The 21,629-nt window shown below is 37.4% G+C and overlaps 1 protein-coding gene across 5 annotated transcripts in view; it reads right to left on the reverse strand.

The window, feature by feature from the left end:
- The window catches only part of WDR7 (WD repeat domain 7), a 265,074-nt gene that overhangs the window by 144,773 nt on the left and 98,672 nt on the right, over nt 1–21,629 (reverse strand). For all 5 annotated transcript variants that reach the window (XM_087958594.1, XM_087958593.1, XM_087958592.1 and 2 more), the window contains one exon: nt 18,830–18,943. In XM_087958594.1, coding sequence (XP_087814720.1) covers nt 18,830–18,943 — 114 coding nt within the window. The remainder of the gene's footprint in view (nt 1–18,829; nt 18,944–21,629) is intronic.

A 21,629-nucleotide genomic window follows, 5' to 3' on the forward strand; every position in this document is an offset into this window, starting at 1 on the left:
GGAGCTTGCCTTTTCCTGGACCGAAATAATTTGGAAAGCTGAATAATATTTTAGGATATTAGCAAACACAGGCTGAACACAAAGGCTTAACAATTTAATTTGGGAGAGAAATAATGTTGTAAGCAGCTCTGCAACTAATTCCTTCCCTGTCTCATAATCAAAAGCTAGCCAAACCGATGTGTGTCTTGATGTCACAATAGTCACCATTTCACCACTCAACGTGATGAGGCATGGCTGACAGCTAGGAGATGTAACTGTAGAAATAGGGAGTGAATACTTTTAGTTGAAAATCTGTTTTTTTGGATTATATTTTAATAATATTAGATATGATCATATTGCCTATGTGGTGGTGCAGTGGTTAGAATGCAGTACTGCAGGCTGATCTGCTGACTGCCAGCAGTTCGATCTTCATCGGCTCAAGGTTGACTCAGTCTTCCATCCTTCCAAAGTCAGTAAATTGAGGACCCAGATTGTTGGGGGCAATAGGCTGACTGTAAACTGCTTAGAGAGGAATATTAAGCACTGTGAAGTGGTATATAAGTCTAAGTGCTATTGCTATTGCATGGCATATAGATGGTCCTCAACTTACGACTGGTTACGTAGTGACCGCTTGAAGTTACGACCGATCTGAAAAAGGGGAGTTATGATCCAGACCTGAAGTTCTGACGTTTGCCTCCCCCTGAAGTCATGTGACCACACTTTGGGTACTCGGTATTTATTTCTGGTTTTCGGCAAAACAACATCTATCATTGAACAATGGATTCACACTGACGACCACTGCATTCGCTTACTATGTTTAGGAGTCCTGTAAAAATAAAAGTATAATGGACATCTAAAGAGGAAACAGAGTTTTCAATGACAATGGGAAAAGTTGGGAAAAATATAGGCAGTTGATATAGGTCCCTATAAAAGTAAGAACTAGAAGGTATCTATATTTGGTGCAAAACTTGACAAGCCAACTTCATAGCTGCCAAAAACTATCACTCTGAACGGTATTCTCCACCAGAAATTTGCAAATTGCAGTTAGTATGGAGAAGGATTGATGCTTTGCTGTGTCCGTGACCTATTGAAGAGATGTAAACTTGAATTTAAGAGCTTAGTCAAGCTCATTGTTGGCTTCTGCTATTGATGCTGTAGCTAAGTTTCAGCTGTTTCGTCTCCTCAAACAAAACAAAACAGTTTAGGATTGACAACGGGAAAAATGCAAACTTAACCAACACCTTGCTCACCTCCATATTCTAAAAATTTACCACATGCAAAACTGAACTGCCTATCAAATTGTCAGGAAAATCCCCAAGCACTTTCTAGAACTCTCTGGATCTACTAAGTACATAATACAAATGTAAAATATATATTTTAAAATAAAATGGAATAAATAAATGTAACTTTTATAGGACAAATCAATTTATCATAAATACTTTAATGATACCAAAACAGATAAAAACAGAATATTGCAATAGGCTTCTCAGAGCCTGAGAAAAAGATTGGCAGCTGCAAAATATTACAGAACTAGCATTATCAAAAGATGATAAGCAAAAAGTTAGCCACATAACAAATTTAAATAGGATACCGAAGTTAAGTATATCCAGTTACCAAAGCTTCTCTAATCCCCTTTTTCCTTTCAATAAATCTGATTAAAGAAAACAGTGCAAATTTTGCTTTTTGTTGGTAACAGACTGGTAAAGAATGGGCAAATATATTATTCCTCAGGCCTTGAGGAAGAAAGCAAGATAAAAGGAAACCCAGTTCTTGGTTCCATTGAACGGAGGGATAGAATCAAGATCACGTGAAGTGTTAATACCACTTTATAATGGTAAGGCACACTTGGAATACGACATCTAGTTTTGGTCGCCACGATGTAAAAAAGATGTTGAGATTCTAGAAAGAGTCCAGAGAACAGCAACAAAGAAGATTAGAGGACTGGAGGCTAAAACATATGAAGAAGGGTTGCAGGAACTGGGTATGTCTATAGTCTAATGAAAAGAAGGACAAAGGGAGACATGATAGCAGTGTTCCAATATCTCAGGGGCTGCCACAAAGAAGAGGGAGTCAAGCTATTCTCCAAAGCACCTAAAGGCACCACAAGAAGCAATGGGTGGAATCTAATCAAGGAGAGAAGCAACTTAGAACTAAGGAGAAATTTTGTGACAGTTAGAACAATTAATCAGTGGAACAACTTGCCTCCAGAAGATGTAACTGCTCCAACACTGGAAGTTTTCAAGAAGAGATTGGATAACCATTTGTCTGTCTGGATACAACTGCTGACCATGAGTGAATTTGGAGACTAACTTTAGACAGACTCAACAACCTACCTTAGAAACAGCATGGATTAAGCTCCTTAAGGAATATGGAGTACACTAGGAAAGCAGGAATATGGAGTACACTAGGAAAGCATTGTTTCTTTCACTGTCCACCATCAGTACAAAATCAAAATCAACGCCATTTTGTTTACCACATTAATATTACGTTACTCACGGGCTCCAAATGTCTATTTTTCAAACGTGTGGCATTCTTGCACAGCCTTATTTCAATCAATACATGGACTGCTTTTTCATTAAAAAAAAAAGGTCCCTGTTCATATGTTCAAAATTCACAGGGTGGAATGTAATGCAGTGCTAATGAGCCTTGCTAACTCAAAAGGATTGCTCTCTTTTGCAGGCCTCCCTGCAGCCTCAAAACCTGCTTTAGAAAATTGAAGGATTTTTGAAGAGATGTTTTGGTTTGTATGCAAGTGTGTGTGTGTACACACATATTGTTTTAGGGGGATAAAGTGTGTGTGGGGGCGGTTGAGGAGTGAGAAAATTATCCTCTCCCATCTCATCGGTAGAAACTGCTTCTACTAACAAAAGCATACCGGTGGATTATATCTCCTAATATTATAACCATAAACCTAAACATCTATTTAGAGAAGAAGCTTTTATGAAATTTTAAATGGCCTTGCTTCTTGATCTAGGTAAATACTGTTTTTGGACTTTATATAAAACTGTCCCTCTTTTGTTTCCTAAAGCAAAGTGGAATATTGACTGGTCCTATTATGAATCTCTGAGCTGATTTCAGAAACCAAGCAATTGCACATAAATGGGATTAGGAGACCAGTACCTAGGTACGTTCTGACTAAATGCTCATCCAAACAAATGCACAAGGTCTGGGGAACAAGCAGGGTGAACTTGAACTACAAATACATGAAGGTAAATATGATATAGTTGGAATAACAGAAACTTGGTGGCATGAAACCCATGACTGGAATATACTGGTAGAAGGATACAAACTATTAAAAAAAAACCAGACCCTATAAAAGAGGAGGTGGAGTTGCACTGTATGTAAAGGACCACTATATTGCTACAGAAATGCATGAAACCAAAGATGAAAACCTCCTAGAATGCATATGGGTCAATATAAAAGAAAAAAAGAATGACATGGCCATAGGCGTATATTATAGGCCACCCAATCAAGCAGAAAAAATAGATGTCCTTTTTGCCAGCCAACTAACAAACATATGCAGGAAATACACAACAATAGTAATGGGAGATTTCAATTATCCTGATATCAATTGGAAAACTAATTCTGCACCAAGTGAGAAATCAAATAAGTTCCTTACCAACCTAGCTGACAACTTTGTTGTCCAAAAGGTAGAGGGTGAAACTAGAGGGACAGCCATACTGGACGTAATTCTTACAAACAGAGAAGAAGTGATAGAGGGAGTTGAAACTGCAGGAACCTTGGGTGAGAGTGACCATGTCATACTAGAATTCAACATAACACAAACACAAGCAACAGAACATAATGACACCAGAGTCTTGGATTTTAAAAAAGCTGATTTCAATAAACTCAGAGAGAACTTGGGAAAGATTCCATGGATGAAAATCCTAAAGGGGAAAACAACTCAAGAATCTTGGGAAACTCTAAAAAGTATGATCATAGAAGCCCAGACCAGCACATTACCACTGAGAAAGAAAAACAAGAAATCCAAGAAGAAACCAGCATGGCTACACAAAGATCTCTTTGGCAAATTTAAAGAAAAAAAGGACAAGTACAAAAAATAGAAAGAAAGACATACAACTAAAGGCAGAATATCAGCAGATAGCCAGAATCTGCAAAGACGGAGTCAGGATAGCAAAGGCTCAGAACGAACAAAGACTTGCAACAAAAGTCAAAGATAATAAAAAAAGTTTCTTCCAACATATCAATAACAAGAAAAAAATCAAGGAAACAGTCGCTCCACTAAAGAGAGAAGATGGCAAGGAAGTAACAGGCAACAGAGAGAAAGCAGAACTGCTTGACTCATTCTTTGCCTCTGTCTTCACACAAAAAGAAACTATAGCTCAACCCACCAAAAACATAACTGTAAAAGTCAGACCAGAAATAAAAGTTAAAATAAGCAAAAAAATAGTAAGAGAACACCTGTCTGATCTTGATGAAAACAAATCACCGGGGCCTGATGGATTACATCCCAGAGTTTTAAAGGAGCTGGCAGAGGTCATCTCAGAACCACTGCACCATATCTTTCAAAAATCCTGGAGCACCAGGGAACTACCAGAGGACTGGAAAAGAGCTGATGTGGTTCCCATCTTCAAAAAAGGAAAAAAAACAGACCCAGGAAACCATAGACCAATCAGCCTAACATCAATACCCGGGAAGATACTGGAAAAGATAATAAAAGAACAGATCTGCCAACATCTAGAAACAAGTAAAGTAATAACTAGCAGTCAGCACGGGTTTGTTAAAAACAGATCATGCCAAACCAATCTTATTTCGTTCTTCAACACAGTGACTAAATTAGTAGACCAGCAAAATACTGTGGACATAATATATTTAGATTTCAGCAAGGCATTCGATAAAGTAGACCACAACCTACTTCTTAGTAAGCTAGAAAAAAGTGGAATAGATAGCACCACCACTAGATGGATTTGAAACTGGCTGGCAAACCATACTCAACGAGTAGTCCTTAATGGGTCTAAGTCTACATGGAGGGTAGTAAGCAGTGGGGTGCCACAATGTTCCATCTTAGGCCCAGTACTCTTCAACGACTTAGATGAGGGAATAGAAGGGGAACTTACCAAATTTGCAGATGATACTAAACTGGCAACACCCAAGAAGATAGGCTCAAGATCCAGATGGATCTTGACAGACTAGAACACTGGGCCATATCTAATAAAATGAAATTCAATATAGAGAAAAATAAAGTCCTACACTTAGGCAAGAAAAACCCAAAGTACACATATAGACTGGGTGAAACCAGGCTCAATAGAAGTAACTGTGAGAGGGAACTTGGAGTCTTAGTGAACAACCAGCTAAATATGAGCCAGCAGTGTGCAGTAGCCGCCAAAAAAGCTAATGCAATCCTAAGTTGTATTAACAGAGGGATACAGTCAAGATCAAGGGAAGTACTAATACCACTCTATAAAGCCTTAGTAAGACCACACTTAGAGTACTGCATCCAGTTTTGGTCACCACATTATAAAAAAGATGTTGAGACTCTAGAAAAAGTACAGAGAAGAGCAACCAGGATGATAGGGGACTGGAGGCTAAAACATACAACGTACGGTTGCAGGAACTGGGCTTGGCTAGTCTAGTAAAGAGAAGGACCAGGGGAGACATGATAGCAGTCTTCCAATATTTGAGGGGCTGCCACAGGGAGAAAGGGGTCAAGCTATTTTCTAAAGCGCCTGTAGGCCAGACAAGGAATAATGGATGGAAACTGATCAAGGAGAGATTTAACCTGGAAACAAGGAGAAACTTTCTGACAGTGAGAACAATCAACCAATGGAACACTTTGCTCTCGGAAATTGTGGGAACGCCATCACTTGAGACTTTCAAGAAGAGAATGGACTGCCATTTGTCAGAAATGGTGTAGGGTCTCCCGCTTGGGCGGGGGGTTGGACTAGATGACCTGCAAGGTCCCTTCCAACTCTGATTATCTGTATCAGTATCTGTAAAACCTTTCTGGGGTGAAAACACATATTACATTATTAATGGGCCTTTAGAGGCGTGCTTATACCGCTATGTTGGAGGAAACGGGCTACTTTTTGCTGACATGATCATCTCTCTTCTATGCTACACTTACATTGCGCCTAAAATGCTAGATAGTGATTAAAAGGCAGTCCTTGCCCCCAGACACAATCCAAAAAAGAAATGTTGTAAAGAGAAGACAGGAAGGCTGGGGCTGCAGTATATGTTCTGGCCTAAAGAGAGGGTCAGGTTGGGTTCCCTTTGCTATAAAACTGGGGACTCCAATCCCTGGGCCACAGCCTGATACTGGGCCTTGGCCTGTTTGGAACTGGGCTGCGCAAGTGGCAAGCGAGCCCATACGCGCAGCTTCATTTGCACGAGCAGTGAGCACTCTCACATGTGCATGAGTGTTCACCACTCACATGAACACATGCACCTGCTGCTCGCATGGAACCATTTGCTCTCCCCACACCCCAGTCTGCAAACCTGGAAAGGGTTGGGGACCACTGCCATAAAACCCTTTCTTGAAATGGGAGGGCGGGCGGTAAGAATACCACCTTCAACTTTGTGGACCTGTGAGAAGTTTGACAGGGCCTGAAACAACACTGCTGTTTTATGTTCATGTGAAACTGGACATCTAGGTTTGATTAAATTTGATATGTAGAAGGGGGAGGCAGTTTGTAGTATATATATCCATCTATCGTCTACAGCAGGACTTCTCCTGTGATACCACAAGCTCTTAAAATGATAAATGAATTTCTCCAACCGCCCCATGAACCAAAACTCAACAATAAATAATAAATACGTAATAAATAAAACTGCTATGACGGGGAGACGGTTTTGATAGATGGATAGATCCAAGGTTTAGCTATCATTCAAAGTTTGCTTTGGGCTTTTCCACTTGCTTTGCCCTCACAAGCCTGCTCTGGAAAAATTGTTCAAAGTGGTAGCAAGTTTTGACAGCACTCCTAACCCTATGAAGATGAATGAAGTTGTAAAAGGATTTTAAAACACATCCCCACACACCAGTCATCTAACGTCTATCTATCTCCAACTGTTTTTGCCCATCTTGTAAGATGAAGATCTCTGGGTCCCTTTGATAAATATCATTTGGGGAGGCTAGGAAATGTCAACTCATAAAATATTTCTATGGTCTTTTTAGAGTTGCCAACAGAAAGGGAGGGGGGAGCAGTGCGACAGCTTGGAAACCGAAAGTACATTCCATAAATAGTTTTCAAAGATAGTAACTAGGTGACTGAAGTTTCTGCCATGCAAAATTCTAACTGGAGAATATGATTGATGACTCTTGGCTATGGATGTGTCCCATTGGAGTATATGAATTTTGATACATCCAGGGGGTGGGGGAAAACCAGGATAAAGGATGACAATGAATTATGTGTCTCAGAGTCGGCTACACCCAGGCAGTGCCAGACATTTTAACTCCCAATCAATCCTTTTGAAGTTTGGAAGTTTTGCTCGAGACTCATGATTTAATTGGGGTGACTGCCGGAATCCTGACAGGAAGTGTGTGTTGCAGTACCTGCCTTCTAGAATTACCTCCCCAACCCTTGAGATTCATGTGGATCCCACGTTTTGGATGTTTATGAAACTGTTGAAAATCTGGTAAATCTCTCAGGCCTTGGGAGAACTGTGGAGCCCTCTTTAGCTATTAGGCCTATGGTTGTATATATTGTACTTCTGGTTAGGATATTTTTATTCATATTTATATATTTTGCTTTTCTTTTTTTAAGCCACTCAGAGTTGGTCATTAATTGGGCCAGCCTTGAAATTGGATGAAATCAATAAATCAGTAGCTCATGACACATCTATTTTAAGAAAGAACCTTTGCTTTACAGTATAGGCTGGCATTTTTTTTATCTATTATATTACATATTTATATATTTCATGTATAAAAACAAATGCTGGAATTCTATACAAAGTTTTATGGCCTGCCAAGTCAAAATCAATTATGAGGAACAATTATTTACAAATCATAAGATCTTTTTATCTTTTTATTTCTAGCCTTCAAAATTTACCAGATTTGTTTTATGGTTAGTTCCAAAATACTGATCAACTAACATCCTATCACAACTGAATCTAGTTTTTTGAAGAAAAAAAATACGTTCATCCTAGGTCTTTATAAGAACACAAGTTGACCAAGTGATAACAGTTAAAATGGGAGATATGACACCCATGCTATGAATGGTGACCATAAAGTATCTAATGAGTGGTACAATTCTGATAGGTCTTTTTTTTTTTTGTAAATTTTCACAAAGAGAATAAAAAATACAAATAAAACATCTTTTTTGAAAGTAGCGTAATCCCGGGTTACATTTCTTCATACAGACACAAATTCAGGTTCATGCTCATTTTTATATTCTATTCCATATCTTATTACTATTTTACATTTTCTGCATAGCTTCTCCCCTCTTTTAATTTTCTCAATTTTATTTTAATTATCTCATCTCAATTCAAATCATTGTATTTATATTTTTTGTCTGTCCTGTTTCAATTATCTATTATCTTTTCTCATTAAACAAAATTTCTCCTATAGTTACTGACCGGAGTATGACGCCTTTATATCTTTTCCCTAAAGTTGTAACATTCAATATAATACATAACTTCCATTCGGATTCTGCTTGGTACATTCTTAAAATAGACACTGTATTCTTAAAAAAAGAAAAAATTATAAATGTATATAATTAAAACAACATTCCATTCCAATTCAATTCTATCATTAATATTAATATTCATTAAAGTCTTAACATCTTTAACATTACTTTTCAATTAAATATCATACTTCTATGGGAACAATTATAAGCTTTCCATAGTTAATTCTCCCCCATCACTTATATTTTATAAAACATTGACTAATTAAAATGTTCCCGTTCCTTCCTAATTCAATTTTCTCATTTATTTTATTTCACTTATTTTATTCACAAACATTTCACTAAATTACACTAACTATTTTATCCCTCATTTTAATCATACGTTGTTTCCAATTTTCTAAAGCTATTTCTATTACTAATATAACAATACAATCTTATGTACCTTTACAGAATCCCCCTTTCAGTTAGATTTTCACCCATTATCTCTAAATAGGTCCTGTTTCTCTATATCTTGCTCCGGTCCTTTGTAACTTCTTTTCCTTTCCTTCTTCCCTCTCTTCTTCTCTCTCCCCTTTTTACCCCCTTGTCTCTCTACCTCTATTTCTCTCTTCTGTATTCCCCTTTTCTCTTGCTTTCCAGTATTATACTTATTTTTCGAATTATTTTTCTTTTTTTTTGGTTGTTTTTTTAAGTCTTAAATTCTCCATTCTCTTTCCCCCCCTTTTCTTTTTCTTCCCCACATAGAATTACTTGTTCATTAAAGATGGCTTCTTCTTTGTCCCAGTCTTCTTGTTTTGCAGTCTTTTCTTGTTGTTTCTCATAGTTCCAAATCTCCATTTTTAAGAGTTGAAAAATGAAGCCAAAAGAAAAATGAAGCCAAAAGAGATCACTCTGGCGGAAAAACAAATCTGGTCACGTTGCTAATTTCAAAAACCGATACAAAAATTTATGCCACCAGATAAAGACCGAATGCACCAATTACCACATTAAACAAGAGGAAAACCTTCTAAGCACCAATTCCACCCGTGCTTTTTACAATTTTGTAAACAACAAACTAAAAGACTCAAGGTCCATCCCTCCTTGATAGGACCTGATGGTAAAGACTGCAGTGACGACACCATTAAAGCCAACATCTTTAACACATTCTTCGGCTCAGTGTTTGTAAACAGTAATGGATCATGCCCAATGTTTCCTAGCCGTACCACAGATAACAATAATGATCTAATACATATCGATTTTACAGTAGACAACGTTGAAAAAGCACTACACAACCTAAAACCATCTCTATCTATTGGACCGGATGGAATATGTGCCTACTTCTTAAGAAAACTATCCACTGCCATAGCCAAACCTCTAAGCATAATCTTTGAAAAATCTTTCAGAACCAGCTCCTTGCCCAACCTATGGTTACAAGCCACAGTCATCCCCATCTTCAAAAGGGAGACCCAAGCCTAGTTGAAAATTACAGACCAATCTCCTTATGCTGCGTCACCTGTAAAGTCATGGAATCAATTATTAACCAATCCATCATCCTCCATTTAGAGACAAACAACCTACTCTCCAATAAACAATTTGGTTTCAGAAAAAAACTATCCTGTAATCTGCAACTCTTACACTGCAAAAACATATGGACTACACAACTCGACCAGGGCAAAGCAATAGACGCAATCTACATAGACTTCTGCAAAGCCTTTGATTCAGTGGTACACGACAAACTACTCCTAAAAATAAAATCTTATGGTATCTCTGGACAACTGAATAACTGGATAGAAGCATTCCTGTCAAACAGACAACAAATGGTCAAAATTGGGAACGCCCTATCAAATCCAGTACCTGTCAATAGTGGTGTTCCCCAAGGCAGTGTTCTAGGACCAACTCTCTTCATAATCTACATAAAGCGACCTTTGTGATCATATCAAGAGCAATTGCGTTCTCTTCGCTGATGATGTAAAGCTGTTCAATACCACAGACAATACTACTACCCTACAAAAGATCTAGACTATGTATCTGAATGGTCTAACATATGGCAACTCCAAATCTCAACAAATAAATGCTCTGTCTTACATATTGGTAAAAAAAATCAGAAAATAAAATACAAGCTGAATAGTCAAGATCTTGTTGATGACCCAAGCTCTGTAAAGGACCTGGGAATACTCACCTCTAATGATCTAAGTGCTAGAGCTCACTGCAACTACATAGCCAAAAAGGCATTAAGAGTTGTTAACCTAATCCTACGTTGCTTTTTCTCTGGTAATATCTCACTACTAACCAGAGCATACAAAACATTTGCTAGACCAATACTCGAATACAGTTCATCAGTCTGGAATCCTTATCACGTATGTGATATTAACACAATTGAGAAAGTCCAGAAGTATTTCACAAGAAGAGTTCTCCACTCTTCTACCCGTTGTAGAATACCTTATGCCACCAGACTCGAAATTCTAAAACTAGAAAACCTCGAATTACGCCGTCTTCGGTCCGACTTAAGCATGGTATATAAAATCATACATTGCAATGTCCTACCTGTCAATGAATACTTCAGCTTTAACCATAACAACACAAGAGCACACAACAGATACAAACTCAAAGTAAACCGCACCAAACTTGATTGCAGGAAATACGACTTCAGTAATAGAGTGGACAATGTCTGGAATACTCTACCCGACTCTGTAGTCTCTTCCCCAAACCCCAAAAACTTTAACCTTAGACTGTCTACTATTGACCTCACCCCTTTCCTAAGAGGTCTGTAGGGGCGTGCATAAAGCGCACCAACGTGCCTACCGTCCCTGTCCTATTGTTTCTCTTATTCTTTTATTTTTCTTATATGTACCCATTTCATATATTCACAACTATGTATACACTTGTACTTATTATCTTGTAAACAACTGACAAATCAAATCAAATAAATAAAAAGAACCCTTCCCTTCTTGTGTATCTTCTTTGTACTTTTTAAGTTCCATTTTCAATTCATCCAGAAGTGGTGCCATTGTATAAATTTTTAAACAACCACCCGATTGATTTTAGTCATTCAAATATAATAACCAAGAATCTAAAGATCACCAAATAATCCAAATACACGCAAGCTGTTTCTTTTTTGCTCTTTTTTTTTCACTTTCTCTTCCTGGGGTTACTATTTAGTTGCAAAGTTTCAGTTAAAATGTCTCTTTTAGAAGTCTTGTTGAAGTTTTACTGTAGTTTCTTTTTAATTCCAGGCAGTCTCCTCCCTCTTCCAGATCCTGCCCTTATTCTTTTTCTCTCCCTTCCTGCTTATGAAAAAAGAGAATTTTTAATGTCCAGAAATCTTTATTATCCCTTTGGCATTTTGTTTTATTTTCAGCTTAATTGCCTATTGATGTCAAAGAGGATTTTTCCGATTTCTTATTTAAGTCTCTTAATTGTCAGTATAGGGAAGGAGAGAAGAAGAAAAAAAGCCAAACCTTTCCCTTTTCACTTTCCTTCGCTGCTTCCGACTCTTCTTTGGGAGCGATGTTATTTTTTGTAAGTTTAAATTCCAGGGTACCTTAGTTGTTGCTTTTACAATTTAACCTGGTCAGCCAAAACTTTCACTTCTTATCTTCCTCCTGCACATTCTTTTCCGATCGAGTTCTCCTTTGTGGTGGCCATTTCTGACCACCGCTGCAACCGCCTTCAGGAAAGAGAGTAATGGCCAGCTGAGGAGGAGAGATGCGGCTCTCCTCAACCCTGCTGGTGGTCTCCCCCCTCTTCACCACCTCTACAGGGTGGCTTAGCCCCGAAACCAGCCGGCTCGGGGCGCTCCAGCGGCGAGCCCAGACAGAAACCGCGCATGATCGCGGATTTCTGTCTGTCGCCAAAGCCCTTCAAACCGGAAGTCCAATTCTGATAGGTCTTTTATCATAAATTAGAACCTCGAGGATATTGACTTTCCAGTAGATCTGTGGCCAGAAGCTTCAAGGTCATCAATCATGGGAGCTCCTCCATGTCAGTTAATACTCTAAATTACATGTACATACCTTACCTTTCTAGAAAGTGATAGGTGGAACTAAGAAGGTTAAAAAAGAGAGATGATGCTATTAGAGCTTTTCTTAGCTTCTCCTCGGAGGAGAAGCGAAAGCTGAAGTTTGTCAGAGACATTGAAAGTGCTGCTCATCAAAAGGAAAATGTGTATGGTGAATCTAGGTGACAGAAGGGTTCAAAGCTGGAAAAAAAGACTCAAAAGATCTCGAGAAAGAGGTCTGCAGCTGTTCAGCAGTCTGATGGCTGAAGGTCCAAGAGAGAAGAGCAGGGCTGAGAACAACAGAAGAAAAAAACATCTGTAAATGTTTGTCTCTATAAAACTCTTCGAGAAAGATGGAGTACGTAAATAGCCCCAAAGTCCACTTAAGAAATTAAAAATTACAAGAACCCTGCCTATGCAAAACCAGAGGAAACAACTTTGAACCAAATAAGCACATTAATGAAGAAGGGAAGCCAAAGCAAGAAAAAAAAGGTAGATATAAACAGTGAAAGAAATACACTAATTAAAAAAAGTACTGTAGAACAGAGTTCCGTAACCTGTCCAGGTTTGCGGACCGGCGAGAAGGGGGAGAGAGGATGGTTCCGCGTGAGTGGCTGGCTTCCATGGCCTGGTTTCGAATAGCTCGCGGCCCAGTAGTGGGCCACAACCTGGGGGTTGGGGACCCCTGCTGTGGAATCTTTAAAATAACAGAATATAGAAGGAATTTTGTAATACAGACTTCCTTTACATAATAACTTTCACCAGGAGTGTCAAACTGGCAGCCCATGGGCCGAATGTATCACATAAGGCCACACCCACCCCAGCTCCATGAATGGGAAAAATGTTGTGAAACGTCACGTGACAGCAACTTGATGCAGTGAGTTTGACACCCACGGCTTACACAATAAGTTTTATTTCCTAAGTTAGCAAATTTTGTGAATAAACTATTACTCCACTCCATTTTGATTTGTATGCATTGTCTGGTTTGTTGCTACCTCAAAAGCATTTAAAATCATAACAAGAGCCTATTTACCTCCAATCTCCAGGAATTAAGACTGCAGAAAGTAAGAAGCTTGAGAGTTTTTCTGAACTTTCTGTTAACGGAGACAGGAAGAATACTTTATTTCTCATGCTAAGTATGAAGGGAGAGAGATGTATTTTCACAATGGCTTCTACTTTTGCATTCTAGACTTGGTTCACTCTTCAATATGGTACAAAATTACCTCAACTCTGCCAGCCAGAAGGGATATACAGATGCTTTATTAGCAAGGAATTTCAGAAACTATCAAGAAGCCTAGATCAATACACAGTCTTGCACTAAATCCTCTTTCAACTATATTCTTGAACACTGGAAATGGATATTTTTTTCACCATTAGATGCATTCAAAAATAATTCATTTCTATTATATTTACATTTCTGAACTTATAGTGATAATGTATTTTGCTAAATACTGTATATAAAAGACATTATTGAAAGTATAGGGTAAATCTGGATGGAGGAAATATCATAACGGTGTTACTGAAGGAGATTGTTGTTGTTTTTTTAAAGGAACAATGGCCTTCAGTGAGCAGGGATTTTAAGATGCATTTATATCGCTCTCCACATGATCTGTGTGACACTAAAAGATCAGAATACAAAGCATGGCAAAGACAGATGTTCAAATTAGATTTTTGCTCATTGACAGAACTACAAACTATTTCAAGAATACCATAATGTACATTTTATACTGCTCTTTGGAATTGTTGAAAACTAGCCAAACTTTAGCATGAGGTAAATATAATATGCAGCACATCTAAACAACCCACTGCTTTTTCTGCTGGTTGCACACCGGAAATAATGAACCTTTAGTAAATGAATGGAAATAATTATGCAAAATCAAGGTATTTTATTTATATAAAAATAAAACAGACATTTCTTTCATTTTACAAATGCAAAAAATACCACAGAATACAGTTAGGTTCAAAATGCAAATAACTTTATTATGATTGTTAACCAGCAGAACAGTTGAGTTCAGAGTTAGAAATGCGAGATCAGCTGCTCTTATGCAGCTCAATCTTTTGGAAGACTATCCTTCCAGAAATATGGATGGTGCCTTCTCTCCTAGGCATTTAGAAAGCCCTTGAGACCTGAATTAAAGTTTACTGTGGTTGTGGGTCCTTTGTGGTAGTATTATAGCTGCTGGGTTTCTTTGCTTTTAAATTGTACCATTTGCCAATAGTGTAAAGGAGGAATGCACCTTCGTGAAGCACAGCCTCACTAAAATTTTATATCGTCTGGAAATAAGTTAGTATCTCTCAAGATATTTCAGCGAAACTATGACAATGGAGGTTACAAAAATAATGATGCATATATAATAGGAGCAACAAAAAAAAGATAAACAAAGATCCCTACCCAAGTGGGTGGAAATAAAGTAGATTTGATGGTCAAGATTTTATTTGCAATTATTTAACAACTATGATTTGTTTATTTATAAGTTTATACACTTTATGTATAAATTTTATACACTGCTCAATTCCAACACAGAGGACAGGGGTAGATGATGAGACCAGTTCAGTTCTGATAGTCAGAACTTTTGAATTTTATGCTTTTTTCCCTATTTTTATATTTGGCTCCGACTTGGCTGACTTAGCAAAATACACCAATATACAGATCCTACAAATCTGAGATCTGTCCTCCCATATTTTAGAGCACAGAATATTTTAATCTATGACCATACTGCTTCTTTAAGTTGAGGTCATTAAATCTGTCAACAAGAAGTAGTGATATAGTATTATAATCTCAGATTTTGACAATGACAGTGACTTTTGACCTTTTCTTTTATTATGTGGTCAGCTGTGCTGACCAAAGAAAGCTGAAACTAATCTTTCAGACACAAAAGCTGCAAATAGTGCTTTTCTATTTCATGAGAAATGTAATTCAAATGCAGAACTCTCCTATATGCATTAATTTTTTTTATTAGAAAAGAAATTTAAAGCATCTAAATAGTAGATTAAGAGACACACTGCTGCTTACTAGTATCATACTATTTCTTTATCTTATTTCAGTTAAGTTCATTCTAGGTGATATATTTCCTGTGTGCATTAACCAACCAGTTAATTCATTTTAGTTACTGATAATTTTTCACATTTTAGTTACTGATAATTTTTCACATTTAAAACAACATTTTTTTAAAAAATGTATTTTAACAGGATATATAATTGGAGGCTGTCAGTTATATATCCTGTATCAGATACAACTATCCATATAACTTGAATGCTAGTCTCTTTCTACAGACAAAAGAATTTTCAAGGAATGGAAGTGGTACTGATTTGCTTTTATTTTAGTCATTAAAAATGTTGACTGATTTGATAAAAACTATGACACATTCTTCTTGGGAAGTGAATCAATAGTTATTAGCATTTAAAATATAGATATATACTATAAATATAGAGAAATGGAATGAAAACACCACATTTCAATAGGATTATATTTATCAATGAAATTATATTTGAAGTAGTCTTTTACTACTAATAGCCCGATCCTGAGAGTAAAATTTAAACATCTAACCAATGTTGAATATCTTACATTCTTTTTTTTAAACAACAATAATGCAATTATCAATCAAAAGTAAGAATTTCCAGCACAGTGGCTATATTCTAAAAATAATATACATAGATCAGAAATCACTACAGACTTATTAATTTATAATTTGGTTTCATGAATTTATACCTGACCTCATCCAAATCAGGCAGTTCTCAATAAACATATAAAATATTGAAAGCTGTCAAGCCCAGAGCATAAACTTGCACAGTAATTATATAGCAGCATTGCTTTGAATGAATAGAAACCATTACTCGGTGATCACAAAACGTGGGAAATCATCAAAACACCAATGGATTTATTGCCCCATGTTTTGTGGCAAAAATACTAAGTCTTATTTCTTTTCAAATGCCACCAAAATAAGATTTACAGTGATAATGGTTTCACTGTATATGCCTACGTGATTTTTGTACTGCAGTTTATATAGGCATCTAGTCAACAGAAATACTGTTTCCTTTTAAAATTTGCACAAAAATCAAGTAACAAGGTCCAAGAGAGAGCATATACAATTCCTATCTTATCATTTTATTAGTTTTTAAAGAAATTTTGTAGTTATGTAAATTGTGAAGAAAGTAAACATTTTTTTTATTTCAGTACACCTGCTATTGATAGCTTAAACGAGAAGAAAATCAATTAGTGAAAGAAATGAGACATTTGACATATTCCTTTATAAATGCCTTTATGCAGTCTCTCCCTTTGGATAAAAAGGGAAAAAGTCATTAAGTTGCTGTCTTATTCCTTCAGAGTGCAACCCTAACTAAAGTGAAGCTTTAACTGAATAAAATTTTATTTGCTCACTAATACTTTGCCTTTCCTTTTGTTAACTTTTCCATTGTGCAATAAGTACTTATTTTACTCCATAAAACAGTAGAGGGGGCCAACCTATTCTCCAAAGCAGTGGTCGCCAACTGATGGGCCGTGAGAAAATTTTGATGGGCCACAGAAAAATCTCACCCCCCAGAGCACCCCCCAAAGCAATTAATCCAGGCTGTGCAGAAACACAAGGCTGTGCCGCCCACATGGCCCACGGGAACCCTCCCCGTCCACTCACTCCTTACCCGGCAAACTTGCCTGCTAAATTGCTATTTTTCCAACCATTAGCTGTTCTGCTGAGCTGGGAGATTTAGATTAGCTAGGAAGCAGGAAATGGTTGGATTTCTTGCTTTCTAGCTAGTCTTTAGATCTTCGGCTCTGCTTTTAAGCACAGCCGAATCTATCTATTATTCAGTGCAGACTCATGGCAAGCAAATTTTATCTGACAGACTCAGGTAGCTGATATCAGATAGATAGATCACTGAATGATTCTGTGAGCAACTCAATCTGCCTGCCTGCTTTGCCTGATTTTGGGTAAAAGTTGCTCTTTTTTTAATAAAAAATTCAATATTTATATAAATATTTATAATATTTACATACAAGCCATGACCAGCCAGTCACATGACCACCAAACCACACCCACAAATTAGGCCACGCCCACAGAACCAGTTAGTGGTCCCTGGGATTTAAAATTATGAGTTTGGTGGTCCCCGAGGTCCAAAAGGTTGGCAACCCCTGCTCCAAAGGACATCCAAAGCCATGGATGGAAACTAATCAAGGAGAAAAGCAACCTAGAACTAAGGAGAAATTTCCTGACACTTAGAACAATTAAATCAGTGGACTGACTTATGGGTGCTCCAGCACTGGAGGTTTTTAAAAAGAGATTGGACAACCATTTGTCTGAAATGATATAGGGTTTCCTGCTTGAGCAAGGGGTTGGACTAGAAGACCTCCAAGGTCCCTTCCAATTCTGTTATTCTGTTAAACACCATGTACATTGCTTACAGCACCCCAATTAATTAATTGCAGTAACTTTTCTCAAGAAAGAATTATTGTCTGAAATCTGACATCAACATAAATATTCTCCATTTGCCCCACATAGATACTGTAATCCTTGACCTATGCCAAACAGTGTCTAATTAATTTATTCATTAATCTATCTTTCATATTTATATTTATATACTCCCATCTTCTGAATGCGATTCTGGGCATCAGGCAGTTAAAACTGATCGCAAAAAAACAAGCACTAAAAATTATACCATAATAAAAATCAAAATAAATTATAACATAATAAATTTATCATTATTATTATTAAAACTGGGTAAAAGTATGTTCGATACAGTGCAGCCATCTCACCAGTGCTCCATTTTCCCAGGATGGCTTACACAAAAGCAACTACTTGGGCTATGAACCTTTAAGGAAATAAAACACTGTAAATATAAACTGAACATACATTCATAATTAATGTTTACTCTTTCAATAAATTCAGTAAGTTGTCTTATTGGATGAATATTTATACTTGATGATTTTAATGTTTTTTATGCTATAAGCTGCCCAGAGTTGCTCAAACTAAGATGAGCAGCAAATAAATTTAATCAACAAATTTTGCATATTGTAAGAATTTTTGGAAATCTACACGATTCCTCATGCCATATTTGAGCAATAAGAAAGCAGAGCCTAAAAAATAAAATTAACAAAACACAAGTGAATCTTTGCAGTGACACATGTTTTTAAAGCGAAATATATCTAGATATATTACTTCCTGAAATAACTTTACAATGAAATTTCAGGTGCAAATGCTTTATAAAGCGTTGTTCAAAATGGAGGGGTGTTGACTGCAACTTGTGAAATACCACATCAAGAGCAGAGAATCAGTGGGATTATACAGACTATGACACTTACCTGCTGAGATGTCCTCATCAACCAGATCATGTTCTTCTTCTTGAATTTTGATTTCAGGTCCTGATTGTTCAGGAGTAACATTAACGGTCTGAATGGTTTCTGCAGTCACTCCAGCTGAAACATCAAAACACAAAACACTAAACCCATTTGTAATTTTCTCCGAATCCGAGAAAACACACTTCAGCTTTATATTATGCATTTATTGCATTAAATAATCTGACGAATTGAGAGGAAATTGGGTAGCCTACAAAAATTAGTGGAACTGATATTTCTTTGTCCAGGCTTTTCAGACTTTGACCCGAGTTCAGTGATTTCAAGATTTCTTGGGCTTCTGAGATCTAATTCAAGATCTCATCAAGGTCTCATTCAAGATCTAATTAATAAACCTAGGAGTAATATAGAGCTAATAGCAAACAGAAATGGTACTTCCTGCCTGGGAAGCAATGTTCTCACAATCTGGGTGGATAAAGTTCTACCTTAAAACGAGGCTCACATTTAAGAAAAAGAAACTTTGCAATTGCAGTGAAAATCAGTAAAGATATAAAAGTACATTTGTCCTGTTGGTAACTTTGCTTCCCATCTGTTTGTTGTTCCTAACTTTTCCTTCTATCCATCTGTTCCCTCCCTCGCTGAAGAAAAAGGCATATGGTATGCTTATAAGGGCAGAGGTCTTCAATTAGGGCAAGGACATGCAAACTGTCCTGGATACTTAGGACACAGTATGATAAGTACAATAAATGCACTTCGACATAGCACAACTATCCTTGTTGTGTGTATTTTACTCCATTAGCGATTTAATAGCATATAAGGGGTTAGGTTCCTTTTTTAAGAGTTTGTATTTAAAAAAAAGAGAGGCTATATAAAGATAATGCATATCTTCTAGATTCAGCACCAAGGCAGACTGTCATACATCCGCTGTGAGAGCTAGATCTAGTAAGGTCAAAGCTTGAGGACATAGTGATCCATTTCAATAACAATGCATAGGTGCCAACCACATCTTCCACCCCCACAAAAAACATGGTCAAGAGAAAGAGAGGAGGTTTAAGCGTCAAGATTGCTATAGCCTGACTCTTACAGTGCATGTGGTTTCTGATTTTCTTCGTGTTAATGGCTTTTCTCTCAAAAGGTCTTGCCAAAAGTTGTATCCTTGAATTCCTGCCTATAAGCCTTCTGGCTTATAGTATCCATCCAAGAAAAGTCAGACATCTACATCACTAAACAATGCAACAACCCAAAATGCTGAAAGACAATCCAATCCAAAACCCTCAAAGCCAGAGAGATGAAAAGTAACATCAAAAACAAATCTACCCAATTTGGCCAGGGCTCTCAATGCCGAATACACTGCACAATCATGGTTCTCCGATGTTTTACAGTAGGGTACATTTCGGCCTACCAGGTGCTGACAGAAATTACCGTATCTTTCCATCTATAAGACTTAATGATGCTGGAGATGGTGTCTGCTCCAGCTGTTCGAGTCCTAGCACTGCATGGCAGCGTGCATTCCTGTCACTCGCCTCAGCTTCTGCCCACCTAGCAGTTCGAAAGCATGTTCTATGCAAGTATATAACTAGGTACCACTTCGGTGGAAAAATGAGTTGGTGCTCTGTGCAGTCAGTCAGATTCCTGACAGGTCTGAACCTTCCTGGCTATGGCTCCTGTTTGTGAGGTGGCTCTGGGGAGGTAAGAGGTTATGGATGATGCTGCAGGAAGAGAAACTTGTCTTTTTTTCTGGTGCGAAATTAATTCTCCCTTCTGTGATGCACCTTGTAAAGCACGTGGGCATTTCCTACAACAGAGCTGGTACCTTGGCAGCCAAACTACTACTCTACAATAGCATTGTGGTCTCCTGGCTAATATAACAACACCATATGCTAACAATTATAACAATAACAACATTAGCACTCTATTATAATTTTTTTTTCTATGTTGGTCCCAAAGCTTCTCCCAAAGGAAAGGAATTCTATTAGGGAATCCAAGTATTTCACTTTCATCTGACCTTTATTCATTGGATAAACTCAATATCCTACTCCAGGCTATGGAGGAGGAGGAGGAGGAGGAGGAGGAGGAGGAGGAGGAGGAGGAGGAGGAGGAGGAGGAAGTGGCATTCTTGAAAAAGGTATGCAGGAACCAATTAAGATGCCATTATATGGATGAATTCCTCCTAAACCTCCCCAGCGCAATTTATCATTATTATAAAACAGATTTATATCTTGCTTTTCCTCTAGGAGCTCAAGGCAATGTTCAGACCATTCCTTCTACCATTTTCCCTTACAGTATGTTGGGTAGAGAAATAGCGACTTATCCAGTGATAAAGCAACCAATGATCTATACTAATCAGAGCTACCAATTGGAAAGCAGAACATGCAATAATGTTACTTAGAAAGCATTATCAACTTCCACAGAAAGCAGTGCTTACACTAGTTTATATTTAACACTGAAAAGCCGGAGCATATTATTTATTATTCATAAAGCAAATCTGTCAGATTTCTTCTGAACCTCCATGAGGGAAAAAAAATCATAAATAATAAAAAATAAATAAACCCAGACACAGCACTGGAGAAGAAGGGAGGAGGTGAAAGAAGAGAGAAATGTGAAAAACAGAAATAATTTAGATGAAGACAGACTGTGAAATACAGGTCCTTTTTCTGAAATAAAGTCAATGAACAAACGCATGCATTACCCAGCCTTACCTCCCTAGTCTTCAGTGCTTTTTCAGATACCTGGTAAAGCAAAGTTAATTATAAGAACCACTTTGCCCACTTACAGGATTTAATATGGGACTATTACAAGATATTTACCT

This window comes from Notechis scutatus, chromosome 2 (genome assembly GCF_049901735.1).
Source record: "Notechis scutatus isolate UNSWTSFEM ecotype Mainland chromosome 2, rNotScu1.2, whole genome shotgun sequence".
In the NCBI taxonomy this organism is placed as follows: domain Eukaryota; kingdom Metazoa; phylum Chordata; class Lepidosauria; order Squamata; family Elapidae; genus Notechis; species Notechis scutatus.